The sequence below is a fragment of the Betta splendens genome, chromosome 2, assembly GCF_900634795.4.
Source record: "Betta splendens chromosome 2, fBetSpl5.4, whole genome shotgun sequence".
Lineage (NCBI taxonomy): Eukaryota > Metazoa > Chordata > Actinopteri > Anabantiformes > Osphronemidae > Betta > Betta splendens.
The window spans coordinates 11,718,688-11,734,086 of NC_040882.2; the positions used below are offsets into that span (position 1 = coordinate 11,718,688).

At 44.8% G+C, this 15,399-nt stretch overlaps 1 protein-coding gene across 2 annotated transcripts in view; it reads left to right on the forward strand.

The window, feature by feature from the left end:
* The first annotated feature begins 2,799 nt into the window (after positions 1–2,799).
* The window catches only part of pudp (pseudouridine 5'-phosphatase), a 49,062-nt gene continuing 36,462 nt past the window's right edge, over positions 2,800–15,399 (forward strand). For both annotated transcript variants that reach the window (XR_005897317.1, XM_029139166.3), the window contains exons 1-3: positions 2,800–2,934; positions 3,601–3,819; positions 5,496–5,725. Coding sequence is in view for 1 of the 2 variants with exons in the window: in XM_029139166.3 (XP_028994999.1) it covers positions 2,865–2,934; positions 3,601–3,819; positions 5,496–5,725 (519 nt within the window). In the remaining variant the exon portion in view is untranslated. The remainder of the gene's footprint in view (positions 2,935–3,600; positions 3,820–5,495; positions 5,726–15,399) is intronic.

A 15,399-nucleotide genomic window follows, 5' to 3' on the forward strand; every position in this document is an offset into this window, starting at 1 on the left:
AGACATGCAGGCGAAATCCATACACCCACGCTGTGTTTACTGTAGGTGTCACATCACAACCCGCCCATCGATCCAGCAGGTACAATACTGTCCTGGCACCGGGGGTCAATATTTACAAAATGCTGCATACTTGTGTTGTTTACAGCAGCTTCACCCGCTCGCACCTGCCGGGAGTCAGAGCGGCTCTGCTCAGTCAAAAGTCACACTAGTTTCTCTGTGTTTAGCCCTGAAATTGAACGTCTTTCACCAAGTGCTCAAGGACGGCAGATACTCAGCTTTACTTTACTCCCCTGGGTGAACAGTATTGATCTTAGATGCTGAATTAGCATTTCATATCACCTTTCCTCATTTAAAATGGTGATTGCTGATATCTCACCCAGGACAAATGGTTGGCTGGGGAATTGCAGCTGAGGGTGATACCGATCAGCCACAGAGAGTTAACGAGCTTATCATCACAATGTAAATAGCTGTGTGTGTGTGTGTGTGTGTGTGTGTGTGTGTGTGTGTGTGTGTGTGTGTGTGTGTGTGTGTGTGTGTGCGTGTTGATTGCTTTAGGGCCCATCCCTCCTGTGGTATTGTCATGGTTGGTAATCAAAGGATAAACTGGAGGAGAATTACAAATGACTGTATGGCCTGTGTGTGTGTGTCACTGTCTGCTGTAAAGGATGATCATCCTTGGACTGTGCAGGGACCAGATCCATCAGCTGGGCCCCGGCTACTGTAGTAATAACATCAGAAGCACTTATTGAGCCTTCTTCACCGTATCGCAGTAGATGTATTTACCTAGTGTATTAGCAGCTCAGTGAGTCTGAGTCTATTTCCACCTCCACTGGGATTGGAAATCAACTCTCCTAAAGAGGTCACGACCTTCACGTGCTGTTACATCTTGATGTTACATACGTGTCACCCGTGCGTTATCACTGGCATCCAGCCGCTTGACAAGACTCACCGACTCCCGGTTAAATTTCTCAGTGTATATGTAAACATGGCTTCAGACCAACGCCTGCAACTACAAGACATGGACTTGAAAGGATATTGTGAAAACTCTGAAGTTGTGACCTGTTATTTTTAGTGTCTAAACTTACAGTTGCTCAACTTACTCATGAACTCACCCCATAAGGACGTGGTGTTTGCTGCACACGCAAATATTACAACCCAATTTGTGATTTTCTATTCAATAATCTTTCATATCCAGGCTACAGTCCGCGCCACCTGTTGATGCCTGGACTCTAATGGGAACTCGGAATGATCCTCATGGCTCAGTGCAGGCGGCAAACACAAAGCTTTGAATCCGAGCATCTTCCAGTCTCGCACCAGAGGGAAATGTGAAAACTAACTAGCTGTGATTCTACCACTCCACTATTTATATCTACAGACACCCTGGTTCAGTCAGACAGCAAAGTGTCGCTCCAGGCTAGCTTCACAGCGATCTCCCGTTACTGCTTCCACTCCGGCTTTTTTGTTGTTCGTGCATTGATTTGTGGGATTGAAGGCATCATCAGACTTCTTTCCTCTGCTCCCGTGAACAAAACAGCCATACTTGACTCTTCCTACTCGTCGGAGTTGTTAGGATCAAGCAGACAACAAAATGCTAAATATTTTATCAGGAAATTGCATTTTTCTTCTATGATCCTGCCGAGAGACCCGAGCTCTCAGTCAGTCGAAGCAATTCCCTAAACTACACAATTTGTCATGAAGCACACTTGACGGGGCTCAAAGCCTCCATTTCGCTTTCACCGTCCCCCAATTAGACCTGAAATCCACAGGCTCATTAGCTCGCCCAGGTTACGGGGTTCTCTGTTTCCCCTGACATCTCTCTCACGCTAACAAGACAAACTCGGTTAACGTGGAGCCTCCAATTATTCCAAAAAAATGTGGCGGTGCCGGTAATAATGCAGTGAACAGCCTTTTGCCAGTAATTTGTTGCGCTCTGTCTCTGTGACAGAATGAGATGTAAGAAAGTGTGTTTTAACTGTATGAAATGAATGACTTTGTTGTTCAGTGTTCTGGAAATCAGCGTGTTTTAATTCAATGAGGGTTTGTTCTGTGGGGAAAAAAAGAGACTTTCTGAAACAAGTCTGACTTGATGATGAATTTAGAGGATGAAGTTTGCAAGGACAAAAACTTTTAACCAGTTGGAATGAAGAGGAGCGCAGACCATCGCTGCAGGATGGACACTTTCTTATGTTTCTGCAGGAAGCCACAAATATTCATCTTCCATATTATTTAAAATGACATGCTACTCTTGTGTTCTACTCGGAGTTTTCCTCAATATGATGCCAATGTTTCACATAAAGTGGTAACAATTGCATTTGTCCACACTTGATTTGACTTAAAACAGATTGAATAGACAAGGAGAGAATAGGAAAAGCATTTTGTGCTTATTTCATAGAGTAGAATCCTATTATCTGCATCTTATCGTCTGACATGCTGTAAAGTTTCTCTTGTCGGTGGGAAATGAAACATTAATACTCAGACTAGTGTCCAGGCATCATACGTACTCGTAAGACAAAACCACGTGTCAGATACGACTTCTAAAAACTATGGGGATTGAAATATGTCAGACACATTCTCCATTCACAATATATCTTCATTATGATATTGCGACAAAGCCCGCAACATGTTTTGTGCTTTACGTTGATAGAGCTTCATTCTTTGGGTCTTTCGGTCATAGCTATTAAATAAACAATCGCGACTAAAATACAAGTTTTACCAAACTTTGTTTATAAAACATTGATGATAATGATACGTATACAGTAATCGGAGCGTTACACGTTACACGCTCCGCGTTTTTGTCACCGTGACCCTTTTTGTCCCTCATCGCTTCCTGTTCAACGCGGAACTAAAGTCGTGGTCGTTCAAACATGTCTGAATTCAGCAGCAGCTTCAAACATGTGTCGCATGTCATCTTCGACATGGATGGACTATTACTAGGTTTTACAACGTTTTCTGCTTCATATGTTGTTTAATGCTTCGTGCTGCGTAACAGAGACTCATCACTCCACATTTCCTAACTTCATAGACAAACATAACACTTCAGGATTTACTTGCGGCTTAGCTAAAATAACGCTTTGCACTGTATTTGACTTGGTGACATTTTCTTAAGTGTTAACCACAGCTAACATCGGCATGCATTAAAATATCAGTGTCTGCTACAAGCATGAGAAATTTACCGTTTACCGATTAGTAACCTGGTTGTTGTGGGGGTTAAATAGCTACGACATGTTGGCACATAAGACCAGAGTCCCGTTTATAAAAACTACTTTCATTGTCACTTAAAACTTATTTTTTACTCAGACATTAGCGCCGAATTAAAGCCGTGTATCTCTTAATCAGCTTGAATATGAAACTCGTTATGTTTGTCAGTTTTATGACGAGGGTAAAGCCGAGCGATATAAATACGCTTATTTCCTAGTCACATTCTGCTCATCAAACTCGACTAATCCTTGCTCTAATTTCATTTTTAAACTGATGTTTAAATGTTATATGTTGGAGTTGGTCAAGCTTTAGTTAAGTTTATAGCGGTGTAACACATGTACTGTAGTTACAGTAATACATTGAATTTCAATTTCATATTTCTTTTGTATTTTCTGATTTCAGACACAGAGCGACTTTACACTGTGTCCTTCCAGGAGATCTGCGACCGCTTCGGGAAGCAGTACACGTGGGATGTGAAGTCTTCAGTGATGGGTAAAAAGGCTCTGGATGCTGCCCAGATCATCCGGGATACTCTGGAGCTGCCCATGACGGCCGAGGAGCTCCTCGCTGAGAGCAGGCGGATACAGCAGAATATCTTTCCCACAGCCAAACTCATGCCAGGTGAGATTTACCACCCACAGACTTATCAAAACACAAGTAATGGGTTCTCCCTCTAACAGCAGCCTAACATTCGACCTGATGTCATCTGTACATGCAACATCGAACCTTGTGAAGCCATACAAACTGATTCTGGATCTGAATTTGAATTGACCACAAAATGTAACATTTGTTAATAACTTAGTCTCCAAAATATTCAACCAACTGAATTTACAAGTTAGATGTTGACAAGTATATTTTTAGAAATTGCGATTTGAAAGCTGTTCGTAAGCTTGAAATTTAATAGATCCACATATACCAAGATGCTGTCAAGGCCTGAAAACTGGTGAAGGAACGGTTGTCTGCAAAAGACAGACAACAAGCAGCCAGAATTGGTGGCAGCGGTCAATGGCGTTTCAGTTTGTTCAGCAATACTGAGACTAAACACTGAGTGTGTCTGTCACATATGGATGAGCTGGACTCACAGAGCAAGAATAATCAGGTCAGCTACTCTCTGAATCTTGTAAATGATCCAACTAAACGTGTTAAGTTCAGACTGTGACTAGTTCGTGTACTGTAACTACAGTCTAGATAGCACCAAGTAGGTTGTCGTCTTGCAGTAGCTTGTTTTTATTTATCATTTCTCAGGATTCGTGTTTATTCCAGTGCTCTACTTCATGTTGTGGCACTGTATCATCAGTTTGATGATCAACAACCTTATGGATCGTTAGGACTTTACATAAGGCTGGTGACTCAGCAGGTCCATTATATCTATCAGCTGGTGCCTAGATTTCATCTTTACAGTGCGATATTATCAGTGAATCATAATGGGCAGATTTTCATTAGTGCTATGGTGAACAAAGGCAGGACATAAGACGGTCGGGGTCGCTTCAGCAGAGCCGCCATGCAGACAGTCATTATTTCATTGTCTTCTAAGTCTTTTGTCAGGTAAACACCAAACTGGTTGCAGTGGGCAGCTGTGACAGCCAGGTGCTGTAAACACGCCCACTCAAAGCAGGGAGGCACATCTGAGCACCCGTTGCCTCACTTGGACAGATGGGGAATTTATCTTAATGTAAATAATCATCGCCAACTTCAGTTTTCATCCATAGCTGATGTATAGTTCTTTGCTGTCTTTCTTTACGAGGGTCCCTCACGGCTGTCGGGTCGTGAACGCGGCGTCTGTTAAACGTACTAAACCGCAAACATTTCCAGCACAATGAACCGTGGCTGCTGCGATCGGGCCTTTTTCTCACGGCAGAGGCACAAATCGTTGACGCCAAAGGGGGAAACCGTTCTCCGCGACAGCGTTCATGAAAAATGCCGAGCAGAGTGCGGCGTGTTGTCTGACTCCGTGTAACATTCAGAATAGAGCAGCTTTATTTACCAGCCGCACGGAGGTGTATTCAGTATCTCTTCAGATAAGTTAAAGGAGAGCTCCTTCAGGGAGGGTTTTATTACACGTTTTATAGACAGTCATCCTTGAAGCTGTAGATTAAAAACCTCCCACAGCTCTGCTCCGCTCTCTGGTTACTATTGAAAATGAAAACAAGAATAAAAAAAACATATTCGCCGACTGTTGTCTGGCAAGAAGCTGCACATCACCGGCGCTTTTATCGAGCGCGTCAGCCTTGTGTCGAATCGAACCCGTGTTCGCCTCTAACCTCCACTCGCGCTCCGCCCCCCCCGTGTTTCACCAGGCGTGCACAGGCTCGTGCACCACCTGCTCCGGCACGACGTGCCCGTCGCCGTGGCGACCAGCTCCGAGGGCGCCACCTTCCGGCTGAAGACCAGCCAGCACGCCGGCTTCTTCGGCCTCTTCCACCACGTGGTGCTGGGCGACGACCCTGAGGTGAAGCGCGGGAAGCCGCAGCCGGACTCCTTCCTGGTGTGCGCCAGCAGATTCACGCCCCCGGCTGCTCCGGAGCAGGTACCGGCCGCCGCCGCCGCCGTCACATCTGGTCGTTTAGAGGTTCCAGCGCCATTACGCAGGCAGTCGTTCAGTTTATCCTCACTGGCTTGGTTGCACCGGTTGGACTCAAACATATTAAGCTGTAATACGAACGATTAATCTGTAAATGGTGCGTGGTTTGCAGTAACTTATCTCTGTGACTGCGTTATCCCAGCTCATGAAAAATACATGGCGCACCATTACGGAAGCTAAACTTTGGTTTGGTTTAGGGAAACCTCAAAGGGTTAGTGTGAGAGGATCCATTCAGCTTGAGCTCAGGGAAGTATGCGCAAACTACCTGCTTCAGCGCTGTTGACAGGAACATTTAAAGAACAGGACTTTGACTCCAGGTTGTTCTAAAGCTGCTCATTCTCAGGTCCTGTCTGCCATCAGTACACTGTACCAGCAGCCCTTCCTATCCACAAAGTCTAGGCTTAAGCAGAGACAGCATTGTTCTGTTCGGAGTGTAGTTTCTTCCTCTTCGCAGCACCATTACTTTTCAATGTTCCCCCTTCAACTTCATTCCAAGAGGGAACATTAGATTTCCCGACTCTGTGGTTGTCTGCATCCTCCTGGGTTATTACTCACTGCACTTGGTGAGACGTGTGAGTTGCGGAACAACGATGTTAAACGTCCTTCAGCGAGGCCCGATCTGCCTGATGGCTGACTGGTGGATTTCTGCAGCCTTCTCCATTCTGGGGAAGTCTTTTAGACTCTTTGTTTAGAACATCATCATCATCAGTCATTTCTGATTGGAAGCCTTGTTCCCGGACGTCTTTGATGGTCTGATCTTTTTGCGGATATGGAGAAAAGTGCCACCATATGCTAATGCGTTAATCGATGGATGCTGTTCATCACCAGCCTTTGTTATGTCTGCTTTTATCCGAAGTGGCTTGAAAACATAATTAGATGCACTTTTCAAATGTCATATCCGTTTGAAACTGGCCCGAGTGTTTCGAATGCAGCGAGGATCTGGGATGAGCCACCGGCTGTCAGTCATCTGCACCTGTTGAATTACAGCTGCGGCCTCATAACTCCTCTCTAACTGCTGTCACCTTTTCTCTTCCCTCTCGCCAGTAAAAAAAAAAAAATCTGGAACACAATTTGTCTCACTATAGGAGGAATCCGTGGCCTCGCCTTCGCACTGGGTTGCATTAGATTTTAAAAGCATATGTTGTAGCGTCCACTTATGTGCAATTTTTGAAATGTATTTTTATCTTTTATTTATACCGCGGCGGTTTCCCCCCTAGGCGCTTTCCTGCCCTACTCAGCAGCAGCTCTCAGCCTGTATTTGATTAAATGATGATGTTGCTGGTTTGGAATTGATTTGGAGATAATCACAGGAAACAGATTTTCTGACAGAAGTTCTGGTTTCGAGCTTTCTGGGTGTATTTGAGGCAGAGTTCAGAGGCTGGACTGTCCAGTGTATTTTGTCTGGGTCTTTGTCGGGGGCCAGAGAGTCACCGTAGGATGAGTAATGACTCCAGCGACTTGAATCTGGAGGCTGAGGCCATCCAAGTGTAACGTTTGTTTGTTTTTCTTAAACGGTGGCACAGTGGGATGACGTACATTTCCCCGAGGTTGTGTTTTGCCCATCATTCATCGCGCTATGATTAAATTATTGTTCTGTGCTTCCGCAAATGAAACAATCTAAACATGGCGCGCTAACACGGCGAGGACACGACAGTAGGCAATATAAAATATGTCCTGCCTTCATATCAGTGAGTGGCTTTTTATTTGGCGTTAATGTGTTGCCCTTAGCAGCGATACGGGCAGGGCCTGGTGTCAGCCTCCGTCTGTGCTGACACGCGCTTCTTTACCGTGGCACTTTGATCAAAAGTGGTGAGCTTTCAGGGTTCACGCGCTGTTTAAGATATATTTTCAGACACTCTGGAAGCCCTTTGCAGCGCCGCGTCAGTCTAAAATAGCTGCCAAATATCTCGCGTGGAAGACACTGAATAACAGTGTGAGGCCTGACCTACTTTCATGAAAACACTCGCGCTGAAGAGCACATGTAAAAAAACAACAACAACAACAACTAGTAGTGTGAACCAACCAAAATGAGCTTGGCTTTGAGTCAGGCTAAAGGCTGTCCAGGTAAGTTAACGGAACGTGGTACATGATCTCTGGGAGCCACAAGGTGGTGTCTTAGTCAGTGGATTATTACACCGAATTAACAGCCGAAAGCTCGACAACATAACCACTGATGTTGACCTAACTTCCCTTTCATCTTACACACTTGTGTTGGAGTTGCCTATAACTGGTTATTTAAACCTCAGCCACGCTCCCCCATAGAGACATGAAAAGAACTGCTGCCCTAGCCAAAGCAGGAAGTGATGTCATTGCTCCATCTGACATCTGACAGACGTCCCCTTCTGCTTCGCCCGCTGACTGGCCGTTGATGGGTTTGGGATTAGGCAGTCGCCATGAATGAGGTGGAATTGGTTTGCAGCTTGAAAGGAACGGGGGCAGCCGAGGCAACCTGTCATCACAGACGGGAAACATTGGTTGCCGTGGATACTGATAGAAGCCGGGGCTCATTTGGCTTTAATGATGAACACCGCTTCCCTGTAGTCGTCCCTTAAGCAATCAGCTCCTGCGAAATGGACGGCGCGGCCTTCCTGGATTGTTCGAGGCGTTCGTGGAGGCAGTTCTCGACAAAGTGCTGGGCTTTGTGCTCGTCAGGGGGTTTGGAAGCGTATTGACTGCATTGTGTTTAAAGACAATGCTGTATGTTTGTTTGGGAACAGAAATGGGCGTCTTTGTTCAGCATAAAGGATTTCTTCCAGTTCAGTCTTGGGCCACAGAACACTAAATATATACATGCGTGGTGCTCGTTGCTAGTTTGGATGTAGAATTCAGTTTAATCTTAATCCTGAAACGTCTCTATGCTGACGATCACGTTTCACGCGGTTCATATGTATTTGACATCTGTTCACTTTATACCACGTGGGTTCAGAGTAAAGCTTCGCTCGTGAATGGGTCTATTCAGTGTTACGAAGCCGACCGTAGATGCTTTATGTCATTTTCTAAGGGTCGCCTTCAACTTCCACCTCCTGCCTCCGCCTTTCACATCTGGTGAAAGATGGAGCTGGGAACCCGTCCTTGTAGCGCGGATCCTGTGAAGAGAAGTCGAAAGAAGTGGATGCTTTTAAATATGAAATAGACTTTTATTTAAGCGTCGCTCACGGCGTTCAGTTTTAATGTAAACATCGTCTGTTGAATGTGAATGTCAGTGCTCACCAAGCGCTGTGCTTTGCGCTTCACAAGTTCGGTCATAAAAGACGTCTGGATGTTCAGAAACAAGAAGAACTGAGAAATGGCTGTGTTCTGTGTGCTGATCTCCTCCTTAAGACATAAACATATGACGGAGGTGAAATAATTAGATCCCCAGTTGGACCCCCCCCACTTCTACCGGGTAACCAGGTTTCTGATTTACATGACAGGTTCAACCACAGCGTTCCAATCTTTTAGCTTTTTTAAGTTATCTTAAATGACTAATAGCTGAAGTGCTGCACAGAGCGAGATGTAGACGCGCACAGCGGCGCAGAGACCGGGCAGATTGATTTCCTCCCAGCGCTGGCATAAATCAGCTGCTGGAGAGAGCAGACCAGTCAGAGACGCGGACTGTATTTTTATGCATAGTTGGTAAATTCCTGTATAGTAAAATTGGCAGGCAACAGAAAATAGAGATTAGTTATGAAAATAAACTGTCAGCCTATTGATTGTAAATTTGCAGTTGACTGATTTTTCCTGACTTCGTTCTGGGAAATAGAGAAGAATAAAAAAAAAAGTAAAGACCACAGTAAAGCAGACTGCCCGGCTGCATTTCAGGAGGAGGTCATTCCTCCCCTCTCTTGAATTCATTAACTTAGATCTTAGTTAATTTATAAGTAGATGCTGCATGTTAAGGTGCACAGCACGTAGTGTGAGCTAACTTTGATTAGGTAATAATAGTAGTGAGTGAGGCCAGCTAACATTCACTTGATGCTGAGTTTTAATTACAGTGATCAAGTACAAAATGCTCCAGTCCTCGATCCCTGTTACTGATTATTGATGCAACTTTTTACTGTTAAATAGTTTTTAAATGCAATGAAATCAATGCCTCAGTCTTAAATGTTTAGGACAAATGGGCGTTTAAATATGAACATGAATCTGATCTATTGACTGTTTCTGGTCTGGTGCTCATGTTTCAGTGGCCGTTTGGTGCCTGACCTCTTTTTTTTCCCACACACAACATCATCAGATCTGCTGATCCTTGATGTTCTAACCCAGGGTCTTTACCACGTCGATTCGCTCTCCTCCAGGCTTGGAAACCTTGCATTGCTGGGTAATATTGAAACCAAGAGATCAAAAAGTGACTCGTGATTCTCCTCACACTGCACTCTGACATTTACAGCCTAATTTAAGAGGGAAATTTGAAGCATCCAATAGATATATTCTCGCTAACTTCTCTCCTCACTTCTCACTTTAAAGGCTTTTTGCTGCAAATAGGTCTGCCTGTGGCACAGCACACCTGATTTTTATTTTTTTTTTCTCAAATCTGGAGCCAGCCACGGTTAGGGCAGGCATTTTTCTTGATGAGATATGAAACTGCGGCTCAGAGGGGGAATCGACAGAGTGTTCAGTGGAATAACGAATGATGATGCGTCACTCCCCGGCTCCCGCTCCGTGACAGAGGGGAGGAGGAGGGGGCGAGCGGCGGGGACGCGAGACGGAGGGGAAGGAGAGGGAAGCAGACAGAGGCAGAGATGGAGAGAGCAGGAAGGAAATGGAAGCAGCAGACGTATGGTAATGCACACGCTCAGTTGTCAGCTCCTCCTGCTGCAACGCGGCCCTCGTGAAAACCAAGGCCTGCGTCTTGTTTAAGGGATTAAACCGCACGGGCAGATGTGCGGATGCGGCACAGACACATCCAGACAGAAAAACAGAACGTGTGCGTATTCAGTTGGAGCTCGAGAAGGAATTAAGCAGCAAGTCTGCTCTTACTTTAGTACCAACGTTTCCTCAGACTATGGTTCTGTTCGTTTCGCTCAGACATGCTAATGCACTGTACGTCTGATAATGCATCTGGACAATCGGGGCGGCCCCGTGTGAACTGCTGCGTCTTCATCCACTGCTGCACTCTAGTGCGGCTTAAACACACGCCAGCCGTATCCAACGCGTTGACGCATGGGACGAGCGAGGCCACTGACAAAACCTGCACTTTGAACAAAATGTAATATATGGGACAAAGGTGTAGTAATAACTTAAGATATGCAAATGAATGTACTGGGAGAAAGGCTGAGCATGGAAACACAAAATACAGAATCTGAGTAGAAACATAAAGATGACAAGTTACTGTTATCTGCACTGTTTTAGGAGGAAGCAGTGAATCTTTTATTACTGGACTGTGGATCATCTCACCTGCTAGAACCCAAAGTGGTGATTTAAATAAAAAGCATCAGATATGTTTAAAGGGGAAAGACTAGGTTGTTAATTAGGGCTCATCATCCATTGGATGTGTACAAACATCACTATATTGTATTATTATTCGAAATTTCCCCCTTGTGGGACTGTTAAGGCTTTTCTATTTGTCTTATTCTTATTCAACAACATGGAACCGAAGCAACACGTGATCAAGACACATGTGCCCAGATTGATGGACTATGGGATTTCCTTTGGACACTTTTCTAATTGGGACAATTTGTCAGTTGCCAGGTTTCCCAGTGACACACAGTACACACCTTGTGTTTGTTTTCTTTTTTTTTCGTTATTGTCTCCAAAGAACCATATATCGTTATGAGGTGTAGTGACCACATCTCCATAAATATGTATATGCAGATTTGCCCTTTACAGCAGCAGACACATCAGACGTTCCCTTTCTGAATATGCTGCCCCGCTCTTCCTGCAGCCACTCGTCATATCTTGTCTTGACCATGGCGACACCTTGGTGTAGTCAACCCGCAGTCTTTACAAAAAGGACAGTGATTAACAGAGCCCCTTCTTACCTGAATGCGAGCATGGATGACAAATACTATGTGAGGTTTCTCTTTTACAGATGTAACACATAACATACACATAAATGCTGTAGGACTTGTTCTAGTTCCAGAGTAGACGTGTGAATAACCCAACATCAAACAAGCAGTATGTGACGTTGAAGCGCTAAGAAGCTCTAATCTGTGAGGAAGTGAAGGAATGACCACCAGCCAGAACATTATTAAAGTCCTGAAATACTGCGAGCTAGATGAGATTTAATATGATATTCAGAGTAGCGAGACGCTTCCCTTACATCATAGGTGAGTGATGTGGCGTCGACACACCTGCCTGAGCTGACCCAACCTGAAAGCCAAAGCTCCGCTCTCTTTTCCGTGGGGACCCGAGACATTTTTCACATTTCCACAGTATCACTGTTGATGAGACGGGAGATTTTTACCAAAGGTGTTCTCTGCAGCTTGAATAAGATTAATGAAACATGAAAGCGAGCTGGTTCGGGCTGATAGGGAAGGCGAGCGAGAACTAGTTCTTCCCCCCGTCATTAATCATGGATGTGGCGTTACACCTGGGGAAGGCTTTGTAATCCAGATATTCAAATCAGGTACAATTAAGACGTGAACTTTTCTATCTGAACATTAAATTGTCCCATTACAACCATTCAAAGTTCAGGTTTGTGAAAATGTGACATGTACTGTACGTGGAGGTCACTTTCTGAATGTTATGTGCTCATTACTGCCTATACTTGGCAGCGAGTACTGCCCCAGCTTTCTTTTGTACTAGTTGTGTATTTGTTGGGTGGTTCTACTGAGGCGCCGTGTGCCTGATAGAGAGGAGGGAGCGCATGTCCTTTGAGTTTTCCCCCTTCGATGTCGCTGGTTCGGCTATAATGGCTTTCTTTTTCCTCCACCTGATGTCCCGGGTGGACAGGGAGTCCAACAAACCGAGGCCCTTTCAGCACTCGCGCCCGTGCGTCTGCCGGGAGTCTCATGGGTGTTTGACAGCGCGTCGACACAGGAGTCGAATTTTGAGCGGTGTGTTGGAAAAGCTGTAGCGTCGGTGCTCAAATGTTTAGTCTAAAATATGAGGCTTGTTACTCAACCGGACATGATGGACGACTGAAAATATGCCCTTTAATACCTCATTAGAAGTTTTTTTTTCTATCATGATGGCACAAGCATCTCTTATTTTCGTAGTCCTGTTGGACGCCACTTTTCCTATGCTGTACCCAAAGGACTGCAAGGAAGTGGGGCAAAAAAAGTGCCAACATTAGAAATTTGATTGGAGGTAGACTAACACTAGAGGGGTGCCACAGCGAGGGATGAGCAGGCATTCGATCTACTATTTTTAGGACCCTGGAAACGGCCACAACTCTGAGGACTGAGGAAGTGTAGCAGGTTATGGAGTAGGACGGTTGTCCATCACGACACGTCCAAATGTTGTTTGTTGCCCACCGGCTACCAGGAAGTATGTGCAGCAGTTTTTGAATTCCTTGAGTCCTGATTAGTGTGTGTGAAGTGATTGAGTCCAGCCGCGCTGGACCCGTGGTTTATATTGTGTTTCTGTCACAGTGCTGCGTGCGTTTTTGTTTCTTCGTGCCCCTCTGGGGTCAGAACTCTCCAAATCTCCTGCTGTGACACAGCATTAGCTGCTTTGTTTGCATTTCTTACCAGTGTTAGGCAGAAAATGAGTTTACCTGTACTCTGAACTGCGTGGGCAGTCTATGCTGTTTTTGTTTATACCACTAGTTAAATTCAGCTACAAAGCTCTGCTGTCCTTAAAATACAACTGTTGCGTTTTTACGATTTGACTGTTTAACAATGTGCAGTCAGTCATTTAGTCACTCAACAAAACCTTAAGGTGGCTCCTGTCAGTATGTGAGGTTTTAACCACATACCAATGTGAGAACTCTGCTTTGTTCTATTTCAGATTAATATCATAAACCTGAATAAATCGTTGCTGGAAAAAAACCCTGCAGCTGAATCAGTTCTGTAGCAGGACACTTGTAATGTAATCAACAGAGCATCGTCCTCCTGTCTTGGCGTCACTCAATGAGCTCCTTTGTTTGCTAACTAGCCAGCTTCTTTGCTTCAAAGCAAACAGCCAGAACAATCAAATAAATTATATCCTGATTCATTCTCTCCAGGGAAACACCTTCAACACCCTCCTCCTCAAACAGAAACATTTTACAGATCCGTTTAATCAGCCCTCTACTGTGTTGCCTGTCACAGATGATGCTCAGATAAGGAGGATGTGTCTCAGCTGCTCCTTTATTTAATCTCCAACTGTGGATCAGTCACCAAAATAGCCCAGTAATACATCAACAGGTTTAAGATCAAGGCAAACTTTACAGACGTACATATGTCTTCATTCTCTGTATCTCCAGGCCACAATGAGCTTTAAAACTCCAGCAGAACTGTGTCTTAGGGTGACTAAACAGCCTTGGAACAACGAGTCCACTGACACCGATGCTGTTAAACCTGCTCTAAAAATTGTCAAGTGCGACTCTACCCAATTTGATGCAATAGAAATGACATACAACAATGCTACATCCATTTTAGTCACGGCAGATCTGGGCAGCCGGTCAATTTGAGCTATTTGGAGAGCTTTGGAGCACCACTGTGCCAAATAGCTTATCTGTGCTGACAGGAAATACAGTGTAACTGTAAAATCATCTGACTTCCACCACAAATCTCCGCTTATTGCTCAGTGGCCATAAAAACCAGCAGGTGGCACGAAATTGTTCTTAATTTAGTCTTTAGTCGTACAATCATAAATCACTCAGCGACGAATGGATGGGAGAGTGGACCACTGAGCAGGAGTCCAATGGAGCAGTGACAGTGAAAAGGTTTTTTTTTTTAATTTGCAGATTGTTTTTGATTTAATATAATTTAAAAAAAGGGGAAAAACTATAGCAACCAAATTTACTTCTATAGGAATGTTAATATTTTCTAAAACTAGCTCCTGTGAACCTAAAGCAGACTTTAGATTTTTCCCTGCTTTGATATGCAGTATCAGTATGCAGTATGCAGTGTTCACATACAGTAATTATTATTATGATTCGTTAGAGAGAGTAAGACATATGCGCAAATGACGTGAAAACGAATTTATGCACATTATGAACACATAATTTCCCGCACCCATCTGAGCATAAGGACGCGTAGGAAAAGGTTCTCACACAAAGATGGGCAGAGTCAGTGAATTCCCTTCATCTTTGTCACGGCAGCTTTGGATGTGCAGATAATGATGCTGCAACAACACAGCAACTATGATGGAGCACCTGCTCCACCCCCGTGCTTTTATTGGTTTTCATCCTACAGAATCCGTCAGGGATTTACAAGGATTCGGATAATAAACCGTCTGCACTCTGATCCTAATTGAGGGAAGAAAGACAAAACTCCACCCTTCCCCAACTGCACTCCGCCGACACGCAATCGCTCGTCGCGTCGGCCGCTAACCTTTCCTCCGGCTTGATGATTGATCGCGGGACCGGGCCAGGGTCTCCCATCGAGTGGCTGCCGGAGAAGTCGCGAAGCGTACGCGGGGTGCCTCTGAATCGGCTCCACAGACACTCACGCAGTCCCGAGAGGACGCAAATGGTGCTCAGCGTGAGAGACTCACTTGTATTTTCTTTCGACTCCCTAAAATATTTAGCGTGCTAAGCCTTTGAGCTTCAGGAG